The 14,377-nt window shown below is 39.6% G+C and overlaps 1 protein-coding gene across 7 annotated transcripts in view; it reads right to left on the bottom strand.

Annotated features, from left to right (window-relative positions):
* The window catches only part of ncoa2 (nuclear receptor coactivator 2), a 102,001-nt gene that overhangs the window by 20,828 nt on the left and 66,796 nt on the right, over window positions 1-14,377 (bottom strand). For all 7 annotated transcript variants that reach the window (XM_077244467.1, XM_077244471.1, XM_077244468.1 and 4 more), the window contains exons 8-11: window positions 14,189-14,290; window positions 12,779-12,919; window positions 10,814-10,961; window positions 6,400-7,636 (exon numbers count right to left, since the gene is read on the bottom strand). In XM_077244467.1, the coding sequence (XP_077100582.1) occupies window positions 6,400-7,636; window positions 10,814-10,961; window positions 12,779-12,919; window positions 14,189-14,290 (1,628 nt within the window). The remainder of the gene's footprint in view (window positions 1-6,399; window positions 7,637-10,813; window positions 10,962-12,778; window positions 12,920-14,188; window positions 14,291-14,377) is intronic.

Genomic DNA, 14,377 nt, shown 5'->3' with positions numbered 1-14,377 from the left:
ATATATATATAGCTCACACCAGGACAGTGGGCCGCAGATGAGAGTTCATGTGAGCACATGTTAAGGGGTTGTTATGGAGGGTAGCTGAGAGGTCAAAGTTCACATGCTGTATATTATTCTGTTGAAAGTTTGCCTTCATGCCGCATCTCTGCAACGTAATGAAGCCGTGGGTCTCTCCTGCCATTGATTTGCGACTCAGTGTTCAGCGTGGAGGAAAAGCGCTGCACAAACAGGATGTGAGCGGAGAGGAGGAACTGCTTAATGAGGTCACTCTCCTTGTGTAGCGCTCGGAAGCTCTTTTTCCAATCTCTCTCCCTCTCTCATATCATGCGCACACGCACACACACACACTTGTGTGAGCAGAGCACCACCTGTCCCTGGTTGGCCTCTTGAATCAAACCTGCTGCTGATTATTCACCGTCCATGCATCTCACAGGCTGCTTGTTTCAGCCATCTCTACTTCCACTCTCTCCTGTGTATTATTCTGTGTGCACTTGCTCAGTCCAGACAGGAAGGTGCCTGCGCATTAGCATGGATTCTTTATATCGCACTGAGCTGCACCTCCACGGATCACTTGCTCGCCAGTGGGAGCGCTGACGTCAGCGTGATGTTGAGCCAATAGTGGAAAAGCTCCCTGTGTGGAGATCTATGAGACCTGTGTTTCTCATCAGCTACTAGAGCACTTACAGTAAAACAATCTGACATATTCCACTATAATTTACACTTTGGGATGGTTATTTTTGACGTGGGTAGATGATAAAAGACATGTCCATGAACTTTTACTGTTAACATAACAAATTTAAGTTAAATTGCATATGAATGTATAAGGAAAGTGTATATTTAGAGATTCTGTGATCGGCCATAATTTATTAATTTCTTTTGCAGATTTTTTTCAACCATTTTTAATGGTTCTTGATCAATTTAACAAGTCCTTGTTGAATTAAAATATTAGTTTCTATAAAAAATAAAAATAAAATAATACAAAAAAATCTTACTGGCCCCAAACATTTGATAGGCAATTATGTATAATTCCTGAAAGTTACAGGAAAAAATCAACCTTCAACCCTTAGTTAATAAAGAGACAAATCAGTGCGAAACTAGACACCTAATGCTGGTTAGACGGGACGAGGGGCTGTTAGTCGGGAGGGTAAGAGGGGTTACAGGGTTAATTGGCACACATAGGAACCACCAATGAAGTGACATTGTCAGGGTAGGGACAGCTGTCTGCACCGCGTGTGTGTGTGTGTGTGCAACCAAGGAATGGTGTAAGGGTGCCGATTAGAGCTCTGTGAGGGGTTGGGAAAGGCAGAGGAGTGACACCCTATCCTGAGTCACACTTCCTGCTGCAGAGACACACATGAACCTCAGCAAGAGCATCAGACTGTAACACACATACGAAGCACATCTATAGAAGCACACGTAGCAAAGCATTATGGGATTGCCTTCCCCATAAAGTATGCATAAGAGGCATTTCTGGCCAAAATGGGCTGTCTAATACCTTTAAGAATAATGTTTGCGTCCTAACTGCACATATGATGCTGTAAAATGCTGTTTGGCTAGGCAGCTGTTTTAAAACCGAGCTAAAGAGAAGCAAACTAGGACATGCAGGATGTAAGAGAGACTGAATGATCAATAGGGTGAGTGAGAGAGATAGAGAGAGGGATTGATAGATCAGTGAACAGACTGAGTGAAGGCACTACAGCTGCCTGGATGACAGCGGTATGTGCATCTGGGTCATTTCTACCGTCTGCCATAAAAACTACATTATTGAAAGCAGCCCTGTCCAGAGCCACTGAAAGCCTTTAACTGCAAGCCAACTGTGAAAATAACTGGGTGCATTGAACGCCGTTGGTGAAAGATTCAAGAGTGGCCGCGCTCTACACACACGGTGTCAATGAAGACTCCTTGAGCCTTGCTCTTTGCCATCATGACCTTTCATACAGATCCCTGCTTCTCTTCAGTTTCAACTGTAACTCTATCACACCAGCCTGCTGCTCATCTCATCACAGAAGAGAGAGAGAGAGAGAGAGAGAGAGAGAGAGAGAGAGGGATGAGTGGTGAGAGGTCACTGGTTCTGTTGCAAACGCTAGTGATCCACCTCTCTAAATGCGTTTACATGCACTTCCTTTACTCGATTACGCTTAATGAGCTGATATGCATGTGGTCATGTAAATGCATTAACCGTCTTCATTTATCGGAGTAAGATCATAAATCACTTAAGCATAAAATGATCGACACACCTAGATTTTTGGCCCTCAGCCTGATTTTCCCCGCACATTAACCTGCATTCTGTCGGCTGTGTGATATGTGTGCATGTGTGATATGTAACGGTGTCCTTACTGCAGATTTAAAGGAATAGTTTTCACCAAAAAATTTAAATGTTATTATCATTTACTCACCCTCAAGTTGTTCCGAATCTGTGCGAGTTTCTTTCTTCTGTTGAACACAAAAGAACATATTTTGAAGAATGTTGGTAACCAGACAGTTGACGTTAGCCATTGACTTTCATAGTAGGAAAAAAAAATACTAGTGAAGTCAATGGCTAACGTCAACTGTCTGGTTACCAACATTCTTCAAAATATGTTATTTTGTGTTCAACAGAAGAAAGAAACTCATACAGATTCAGAACAACTCGAGGGTGAGAAAATTATAACAAAATTTTCATTTTTGGGTGAACTATCCCTTTAAGTGCACCCTGACAGACTGAGCGTTTATATAAAGTATAATCGCAAACTTCTTTTCTAGAGTCAAGAAATTCGAAGTCGAATTTCGAATGGTCGAAGTGGTACAGTCAACATACAGCTTATTTATTAAACATCACATCTCATGTAACATAAGTCATATACCCAGATGATCAGGTTTTGAAAAACTACCGGGGAATAACCAGATTTTTTAATAAAGTCATGCAAACGCGGTTTACTTGAGTTGCTGGGTTATTGGTTTGCATTTGAAACGGGACAACAGACTAATTTGATTAAAAAAAGAAATTAAAACTTTTATAGCAAGGTGTTACGTCTTTGGGGACGTTCAGAGTGTTTTTGGGTGTGTTTTGTGTTTCCTTTTGTCTCTTACTTTCACTTTAACAGGCCGTCACTGATTGGCTGTTTTGCCTGTCAGTCATCCGTAATGAGTTGACTGCGTGTGCCCTGTGAGGCGGGATCCTGATGCTTGACACCTGGGGAAGCGCTACTTAAGGGACATGCTACTGCCAGCGCGAGAGAGACACTTTTCGTGTTACATTACATTTACATTTATTCATTTAGCTGACGCTTTTTATCCAAAGCGACTTACAATTGCTATATCTACAGGTCGCAAGCCTATCTGGAGCAATTAGGGGTTAAGTGTCTTGCTCAGGGACACATTGGTGTCTCACGGTGGATTTGAAGCCGGGTCTCTCACACCAAAGGCATGTGTCTTATCCACTGCGCCATCACCACCCCTCTGAAGTGTGTTGTTTTTGCCTTCTCATGTGTTTTGTTTCTATTTGCTTGATTTAGTTTTTTAAGTGTTTTGTCTGTCATGTTAATCTTGCCCTTTGTTTTGATTGCCCCAAAAACTTCTTATTTATGAGCTCTGAAAGTTTTAAACAGCTCTTCAAGGCTGAGTTAAGCGGGAAGGAGGAGAGGGGATAGGTAAGGTTGTCACGTGACATACATTTACACACTTAGTTTGATTTTTTGTCTAGATACTGTACACTGACTAGGTTAGGGATTTGTGCTACTCTCTGTATTTTGGTTTTCGTTAGTTAGTTTAGTTACGACGTCCCAGATGTTGAAGACTTTTTCTTTGATCTTTCTTTTTTTAAGTTCAGGCTTAGATTAAGATGGTTTAGTTAGTACCTTTTTGATTGTTATTTTTCTTTGTTTGGCACAATTCCGTTTTCCCCTTTGTTCTTTCTGTTTTGCTTTGTTCATATGTAACATAGTTATTGCTTTACTTTTCAATTAAGTACTTTTGACTTTTTGTCGTGTCTCTTGTTTTTCTAATTTCATTCAGTGCTCTTTGGTGACAGGTGTCCGAACTGGCTTAATGTTTCCCTTCTAAAATTCCTAGATGGTTGAGAGCCAAAGAAGGGTCGTAACACAAGGATACAGTAAAGACATCTAAATGTTACAAAAAATTTCCATTACAAATGAATGCGTTTCTTTTGAACTTTCTATTCATCAAAGAATCTACAACAAAATATATCATGATTTCCAAAAAATATTACACTGTTTTCAATATTAGCCGTTTCCAAGACATGCACATAAACTACGATGGAAACACATTTACCGAACAAATCCCTCGATGCGCACAAAAAACGAACCAAAAAAAAACTCTTGTGACTTTGCCTCAACAGTAGATGTGATTGGATACCTGCACTGACCAGCGGACCAATTTCATTCTCAAATGTTGGTTTGATCATTCTGGAATATCCGAGTCAACGTCTGTCATCAAAATGATTTGGTTTAATTTCCTCCAAGAAGCCTCTTACATGATTGCATTCCCAAACAACAGCCATTTAAAATGCAAGATGACAAGAAAGCGTTTATTGAAGTCAGTTATGATGTAGGAGAAAAGAGCCACAGTGACTTCTCAGATTGCAGCAACTTTCATTTTTATTACAGGTATTTTGCGCCAATATTACTGACTTCTTTTAAAAACATCAAGTGTCTAACAATTTTGCTGTATACTGCTGATAACACGCCTATGATGCCTAAAAATGCTATCCTAGGTAGGCAGCTCCCAAGAGATTCTCTCTTTCTCCCACTCCTGCCACATTTCATCCTCTTTTCTCCCGCATCCTCACTAATTCAGTTCTTTCCTTTAGTCTTCCGTTTCTTTCTGCGCGTCCGTGCTCGAGCATCTCCTCCATCACTCTTCCTGTCCTGCTGTGGCCTCCCTGCTCTGTAAATCACTGTACTTCATGTTCTCAATGGCGCTGTCGTGGAGACCGTGAGGTCAGGGGTTCCTCTCTAGCCGAACTCTGGGTCTTTTCCTGGTAACCGAGAGGCGCTGAGATCACTCTGCTAACAGCGGCAGCTTCCCGAGACTGCTGCTTTGATTTGACAACTATGACTCAATTTGTGGCTCAATCAACAGCTTTTAAAAGAGGCCCGGGAGGCCCCATGAACACGAACACACACATACAGGATAATCTCTCTATTCTGTTGTTTGGTCCCAGACGCTCCTCAAACTTTATCGCCGCTGTGCCAGGCCTGATTGGTGCCTGGTGCCAGCTCTGTAGGGCATGTGCCAACCGCTGTGCCAGATGAGATGCACTGAGCACCACTGAGATGCCTTTTTTTCAAATGTCACAGAGCTGCTTCTGAGAAAGTCCTGCCAGTTTCCCACAGAATCGACTTCCTGTGACAGAGCTCTCACTTTCTCTTTCTCTCTCTCTCTCTCTCTCTCTCTCTCTCTCTCTCTCTCGCTCTCTTTCTCTCTCTCCAGCTGGCTGAGTCATTTATATCCCTGCTGTTACCATACTGCCTCGATCTGGGGCTTCATTGGCCAGTTTATAAATCTGTTGTTTGCTCTACTTTCACGCCCAAATAGAGAGGAATACAAAACGAGATACAGAGAGTGAGAAAGGATGCATAGACCCTTACAATACAGAAAAGAAGGTGATAAGAGCGTTGAATATGCTGGCATATTGGTTACATTTGCGTGCAAGTTCACCACGCTGGCTGATGACCTTTCCGACATGCAATACCTTTTATATCTAACCAAAACAACCATTACCCACACTCCCACTAATGATGAATCTTTCCTACATTCGCCAAGGCGATGCTCCATTACAATCCATCAAAATTCTAATTCAAAACCAGCAGAAGTGATTCAGATGGTGGTTTTGCATATATAAACTCTCAGTACTTTCTGTTCTGTTAAACTCTATTGACAGCATGCTGTCAGTTACCACAGAAAATAATTATAACTTGTGCATTTAAACAAATAATGCATTTACAGTTATGCACTATTGCATTATGACTCTAATCGTCTTTTTGAGGCTAGTGGATATTGTAAGCAACTTCCAAAAAAAAAAACACTAGATGATTTGTCTTACTTAAATATACATAGCATATACAGTATAAACTAGATATTGTAATAAAAAATGGCATTTCACAATGAAGTTTCATATAATATATATCATATATTATTATTGTCATTGTTTATATATATATATATATATATATATATATATATATAAACAATGACAATAATAATATTAACAATAATAATAATAAAAAAAAGTTGCATCTGGTCTCTAATCTGACAGGACCAGACCTCTGCTAAAAATAAAATAAAATCATAAAATAAAATAAAATGCCAATCAAGCATGGGTCAAAATGATTTTCTGTGGTAATATAGACATTAACATAAATTAAATATTCCTTTAAAGTTAGTGATATCACTTACCTGGTCCACATAGCCACCATCGGTTTTCTCTGTCTTAATTCCCTGCATCTTACCGCCCTCCACCTTTATCTCCCCAGGTCCTTTATCCTTGAGTGTGTTATCATCTTTATCCAGTAGGTAGCGCAGCAGGGCATTGTCCTTCTTCTTGGGGCTGATGGGCTCTTGTTTAATGACTAAATCAGCCACACCGGCCGTCCCACCTGCAGAATCTTGACACAGCTCCTTCCCCGTGGCCTCGGCCGTGAGTTTGGCCAGGTCGACGGGCGATGAGCTGTTCTGGAGAAGTCTATGAAGGATCTTATGTTTCTCCTTCAGGGAGGTAGCATGTGTCCCGGCTCCGTTTTGAGAGCCCATGCCGCCATTTCCTGAGCCGCCGGCGGGGTCTTTACACCCGGGCTCTCCACCAGCCATTGGTGGGGGTGAGGTGGACTCGATAGGCTCAGTTTTAGTGGTGAGGAGCTGCAGGAGTTTAGTATGTCCTTTGTTGTCACGTAGCCGGTTCTGCGGGTCACTGGCGTCCGGGTTATTAAACTGGCCCTTTTCGTCTCTTTGCTGTTCGATGCCATCGTCCTGCCCGCTGTTGCCCTGCTCCGATTGGTTCTGCTCTCCGAATGACTCTGAGGCTCCCATTTTATTCAGCAGGTGAAGATTCATGCCCATCGCAGCTGGCGAGCCCAACTTCCTGTCGGGCGAGCCCAACGATTGGCCGTGGCTCACGCCGTGGCACTCGCTAAGCGCCTGTAGGGCATTAAGGGAACTGCTTGTGTAACCATGATTACCGCCTGCTCCCCCATTGCCACCTGTACTGCTAGTGCACATGCTCGCAGGTGAATGGAGGTTGCCTGCCGGGGAGAACTGAGGCGGGGGCAAGCGTGGAGACCCTGCCACTCCGGGACTTGCTCGATGGCATGGAGACAGCATGCCCGGACTGCCCTGAGACGGGCTGCTCAACTTCAGTGGAAAGCCACTGCCCTGAGGGGTGGCCGCCTGCATGGTTGCCGAATGGCTCATGGTCCCTGGGCAGCCGAAACGGTGGCCCTGTACAGGGCCGATGGCGCCAGGCTCCTTCTGGCCACCAGGGGAGGGGAAAGTGGATGTGTTGCTGCTGACGGTGGCATCCTGCCCCTGGGGGGCGCCGGAGGAACCAGCTGGATTGGGAGAGCTCATGGGGTTCATGGGCTTGCCCATAGCCTGAGCATTTCCGAGATCGGGGGTCATGCCACAGACGGGCTGCTCCCTAAAACAGAAAAAAATACACAATATTATAGTCGCCAATAGATTATCTAAAGAATAAAGTTCAGTTTATGCTGGAACACACACATAGCACAAACTTAGTTTTGTAGATACGATGAACCTAATGATTACAAACTTGATGCATTACGAGCATAAGCCACCGAAATTACCCGGAACAATTTGTCCCAGGAACTTTTCTTTTGTGTTTCCATCGCGGTCTAAAGTACCGTGAAGATTACGCAAATTAGACGGTGACGTAGGACTGCGCACTTCTTTACGGTTCTCGCTGGATTTCATCCTCTGAATTTAAGCTTAATAAAGCCTGAACCTCGTCGTCGGTCCATCGGTCGTATTTTTGAAACTCCATTGTTGATTCGAATAGCAATTAACTGTTACTGCACGCACCGCAACAGATTTTAAAAATGGTGGTTGGAATAAAATGCTGTGTGGAGTCAACCAATCAAAATTTTTACCCAGAGCTTCATTCAGACCCTGGTTCCTTCAGTGGAAACACACTGAGTACCACCCCAAAGTCCCTAGTTCCTGAGGAAAGTTCCTGCGGTGGAAACGTGGCTATAAAATTCATAATTGGTAATACTTCCTAAGGAACCTTATGAAGGTTTTTATTTTTAATGAAAACTAAAACTATTAAAAATAGATTTCAGTAATTTAAAAGCTGTAATAAAACATTAAATGAAAAAACAAACTGAAGAAATGTTGACTTTGCAACTAACTGAAATAAAACAAGTTACTAGAATAAAAATAAAAATAAAAGCTAAACAGAAATATAAAACAACTAATTCTTGAATTACAATTAAAACATACAAACAATATAAAATAAAAGCAAATTCAAAGAATTAATAAACTATAAAATTACATTAAATGAACACTACTGAAGGTTAGACATTTGAATAAACGCACGCAGGCACGCACACACAAATCTCTTGCCATCATTGTGGTGACTTTATTACATATTTAATTATTATAAAAATAAAGAGACACATAAAAGGAGAGAAGGAAAAAAAGTGAAAAAAGGAATAAAAACCAAATCAGAAAACAATGCCCGTTTACTTCAGGCAGGGCATTCCAGTGTGACCAGGTTGGCACGTGCTGTTGACAATGGTGTTTTAATTGTGATCCAAGGAATTAATATTGATTTTCAAGTAAATTCTATTGAAACTATTTCATGACATAAATCCAGTGCAGTCATTTGTTAAATTAATCTTGCAGACAGGAAGCGATTCTTCTAGTGCTCGAACAAGGAATCCGAGAAAAGAGCTTAAGTGGGATTTCAGGAATGGCTTAATTAACTAAAGTATATTTCAGCAGAGAAGGTTAAAAGAGGGGAACGAATTGCTATCAAAGAAAAACAGCACTGCTCATCCCTCAAAACAAGCCACGGGACCGAGAAAACGGGCGGCTGTGCTGTCGCATCCCCCTTTAATGTAGAAATCACCTCTGGGTATAAAGCTTTTAGCAAGCTACATACCTAAAACTCACTCAGAGCTGATAAATGCATAGAGATGCTTTTGTTCGAGGCGTGCAGGATGAATCAATGGTCAGGCTATACTGTGTGTTATTGTGCGAAAGATGCTGTGCTTTAAGACAGCACCCCCCTGCCCCCCGCTGTGAGCTCACTCTGGGTTTAATGTTTATCTGTGCTCGACACCCCGGCCTAACACTGCTGCTATTGTCTCCGAAAGCAAACCAGTGTTTCTCCCTCACACGCTGTGAAAGAGATAAAAACTCTGCAGCTAACATATGAAACTGTGTTCACAACTGCCTGCTGTGGATCCAAGCTTTACTAATCCATACACTCCAAATTATTTGATTCTATGTGAAACTGCAATCTTTGACTTTTACCCAATGATGCTCAAGGAAAAAGAAATTTACTAGCATGTAATTGACACCTTTATGTTGTTCTAAACTTGTAAGACTTTCTTTTGTGCACGTATTTACAATGAATTGGGACTAAAGCTTACAAGGTTCAAAAAGGACATTAAGCATAAAAAAAGCGGCCCATACAAATTGTGAGTTGTGTTATAAGTTTCTGAAGTCGTCTAATGGCTTTGTGTGTGAAAATCTAGTAGTTATTCACTGATAATATTCCCCTCTAATCATCTATTAACTGATGTGACCGAATCGGTTTGTGAACTGGACTGGACCAATAATTCAATGAAAAGATTCAACTCCAAAGAATGAATCATACATGAATCAATACTTACATTTTGGTCTGTTCCTCACACAAACCTACTGTACAGCTTCAAAAGATTTAGAGGTCACACTTCAGTTTAGGTTCCAATTCTCACTATTAACTAGTTGCTCATTAGCATGCCTATTACTAGGATATTGGCTGTTTATTAGTACTAATAAAGCACATATTAATTAACCTTATTCTGCATGACCATATTCTACATCCCTTAATCCTACCCAACACCTAAACATAACAACTAACTTACTAAATATTAATATGCACTAATTAGGAGTTTATTAAGGGAAAAGTCATAGTTAATAGTGGAAATTGGACCCTAAACTAAAAGTGTGACCGACTTATAGTAATATAGTAAGTCGTATATTGATTCTTACCACCATTTTTAAAGCTTGAAAGCTTCCTACGTATACTTTCTTTATGTTCCACAGAAGAAATAAAGTCAAAGGTTTGGAACGACTTAAAAGGTGAGTAAATCACAGAATTATAATTTTTGGGTGAACTGTCCCTATAAACTTGGGAGTTGTTTGTATTCAATTACTCCATATTTAACTAAATCAGCAATCAAATTCTGAGGAATTATCAAGGGTGAAAACACTTGTTAGTCAATGTGTAGCTGTGGGAGTTGAGGGACTCGTGTTATTCTTGGTTCTGATGGAATGTTTAGAGACCAACGTCAGCCTCTGGGAAAACATGCTTCGATGTTCTCACATGACAATGAGATTTGAGTTTATGGTCATTAACTGGGCTTGTCAGAACTAGAAAACGTGTGTTTCAACTGACTGCTCACAGATGGAGACGAATCAAGCAGGAAACAGTGAGAAGAGGGTAAAAAAAAAAGACAAATAGATAGTCATGTTCATAAAACGCACCATTGCGATTAAATTAAAAACACAGATTCAGACATAAACAGAGACAAAACAATCGAAGTGCAGGCACACATAGCGATCTGTGTGGCTGGGTAGTGGGTACCTCTGTAAGATGTGCAGGGACATGTAGAGCTGTGGCTCGTTGGTAGCAGGTGAGCGAACCAGTTTGCTCTTGGTGTGAGCTGAGACGATGGTCCCGTCGGACAGGGAAAACCGGTAGATGGGACTGAACGCCTGCCCATGCCTTATCACTGCAAAACAAAACACATGATTGGAACATCAAAACATTCATTTTGAGACATACAAAAGGTAAATGAATATTGAGGAAGACTAAAACAAACAACATCTAAATTGTACTCAAAAAGTTTAATAAGGTCACATCTGCGTTTAACCATTTCCTCCAACAAAATAATAGTAACTATCACACATAAACCCATATAATTTCTGTAACATTGCCAGAGTTACTAATCTATGTTTTATACACAGCGTTCACACACCACAACCAAACTACTGTTCTCCTGATTTTGGTTGCTGCAGTATGAAAACTACTGTATATATCCTTATGACAGTATTTACGATTGATCTTTATATTTATGCATTTATCCTTGAATTAAATATTGCATTTTTCTAACTAGGTTAAAAAAAGACTATTAAAATTTCTCTGTATTTGCACTCTCATTATAGTAATTCATCACACAAGAAGTGTGTAAGAGTTATTGGCCAAATATCAAGCGCAACACCGTGTCCTAATTACACGCGATTAAAGGTATCTAATCAGAGTATTTGTCCTAACCAGCCGCGATGGCGACACGTGACGATTCAATTTTAGAAACGGTTTCTATTTTTCTGCGACATCGCGCTGGAACAACAAACACAAAGTGTGGCAATGATAATCTCAGGTACTGTTTATGTGCTTTATTTAATGTTAAAAGCATGCAATGTGACTTTAAATTTCAACTAGTGCTCCCAGCTTTATAGCTGTAAAAGCAACAATGGATAATTCACCTCAGATCTTGAAATTAAACATATGGAAACAAGAACGTTCAAACTGTGAACAAACAAGTGTATTCTTTGACAAAGATTGTTTTAGTTACTCAGTAGCCTATGTATTTTTAATAATGTTTAAATGGTGTAATATTTTTGAGTTTGATTATGTAGCCTACTTTTCCATTTTCTAGTGAGTGCTGTCTAGATTACTCTCTGGTGCTGTGCACTTGCCGTGAGACTCTGCCCACACACTGTTCTGATTGGCTGTGGGTTTTGATTGATTTTGACGCATCTCGCAGTCGCGTCGCGTCTAGTTACAGACAAATTATTTTTCGCTGGAATCTTATCGCATCGCGTCTGGTTAGGACACGGTGTAACGTTAGTTATGGCAGGTCGCGTCAGTCAAGCGAAAATTTGAAATCTGAGGTTGTTAATCTATGGTATACGCTTTTGTTGAAGCCATCAGTTCACATTATTTCAACTTAATTTTAAAGTAATACCTAACAGCAGAATTTGTGGTGGCAAAACTACATTTCCCATGAAGCTGCACAGAAAATGTCACCAATCAGTCACATTAGCAAATCATAACAAAAGAGCTTGTTAGCTCCGCCCATGAAGCACTGCAAATTATGTAATCGAGTCGATCTTTACGCTTTCAAAACACTTTAACATTTGTATATATACATGCATATTTTGCAACACATTTATAATATATTCTTTATATAGATATATTTATCTCATTCACAGTGCCTCATGGGATTGTAGTTTTTCACCTCACTACACAGTCTTGTACCGTTGTCTTTTTGTCGATTTTCAAATACTTTTTTTGCATCAAATTTGCAATGTTATGATTCACCTCGTAAATGGTTGGTGTTGTTCATGGCTTGTAATGCTTAAAATAAATAAATAAATAAATAAATGTAATCCCTATGGGAAAAAAATATTAGAAAAAATACTTCTGGAACCAACGCAGCTGAAAATATGTGCAGGCACTAATGCACTCCATAGCTACATTCACAAAGACAACATTTCTTACCATGACATGGCTAAGTGTTGAGTCAGTTAATTAAGTGATCAGTACCTTCTTGCTGATGTCGCTTGGCGAATGACATATCTCCGTCGTTCTGGAGGTGAAATCGCTGAATGCATCTTCGCACCAAGTCTTCCCAGCCTGGCTTCATAGACGCTCGTAACAGACTGGTGTCTAGGGAGGTGATCTTACCTACAAACACACAGTACAGCAAAAAGTTTGAATTTGTCTGTTTTCAAGCTTAAATTTCTTAAAGAATGTAAAGAATGTTTAAGTACAGCTGAGGCTGATCTGCAAAGCAAACTAAATGCATGTATTGACAATATGTTGAGTGGTTCGAGCTGAATTAATTGCAGACGTGTAATACTTAGGGTTATGGATGTAGAATAAACCCCTAAGCATCATGTTTGGGGAATATAAAATATTGAATGTTATTTTGTAAGAACTGTCTGTGACCAAAAAAAACCCAAAACAACAACAAAAACACATGACAATGTATGACAGACATATCTCAGCTTTGTAATCTCTCTGAAACTGGGAGTTTCCAATAACTAGCCACATCAGAATTTGACAACAGGTGTGGTTGGTGTGACAGTAAAAACTCTTGATTTTTTCCATTGTGCGATCTCACTGTCCAGATGCATAAAGTATGACTAAAATACTCAAATTCGGAACTCTGACAGATATGTAGTTGCATTGTGTATTGTTTATGAATTAACAGAATGGCACATACACCTCATGAATATTTGAAGATTTTAAGTGGTATCGAAAAGAAAAAAAAAAGCATAAATATATATATTTTTTTGTAAATTATGTTTTTTTATTTTATTGATACAATTTTTTTCCATACAATGAAACATTGAGGTGGTCACCGGTCGTTCAGTTGCATGCACAGTTGTATGCATGAATAAATAAATAATAATATTACCATTAATAATATTAACTATATAATACTATTAATAATATTTATTTATATATAATTAATAATGTATAATTAATTTGTATAATGCAAGTACAAATAAAACACACACACACAGAAGCAAGACTCATTCTCATATTAATAACTAAATAAAAATAGTATAACAATTAATATAATATAATATAATATAGTATAATATAATATGATATAATATAATATAATATGATATGATATAATATAATATAATATAATATAATATAATATAATATAATATAATATAATATAATATAATATAATATAATATAATATAATATATGTATTTCTTGGGTCACCTTTTAAAAAAAGGCATGAGAAAACCTTTCAAAGGTTTCCACTGTAAGACTGGGCGCTGGCAGATTGATGTCATTAAACAGTTCCTCTAGGTTAAAGTCAGTATCTGTTGTTTTAAGCAAGGGACTGTGCATTGAGATGAGCGTTAACTGTGATGTGAACACCCTTTGAAAAGTGTAAGCGGGGAGAGAGGGCGGCGTTGGCATGGTTACCTTGGAGGTCTTGGCGGGTGGTGAAGCTTTCGTGCGTGGGGAGCATGGGTCTCTCTTTCATGGGAACTCTCCGCGCTACGCAGATCAGACACGACTGGAAATCTACAGTCACAGAGAGAAAATGATCAGATTAGTTAGAACAGATTATTAAAGCATTTTAAGGGTGCTAATGAATGATGAGGCATTGGT

Source organism: Siphateles boraxobius, unplaced genomic scaffold, assembly GCF_051911475.1.
Source record: "Siphateles boraxobius isolate OS27281-9 unplaced genomic scaffold, OSU_SipBor_1 26, whole genome shotgun sequence".
Lineage (NCBI taxonomy): Eukaryota > Metazoa > Chordata > Actinopteri > Cypriniformes > Leuciscidae > Siphateles > Siphateles boraxobius.
The sequence above is the reverse complement of the archived record's forward strand: the minus strand, read 5'-3'. Positions and strand labels throughout refer to the sequence as shown.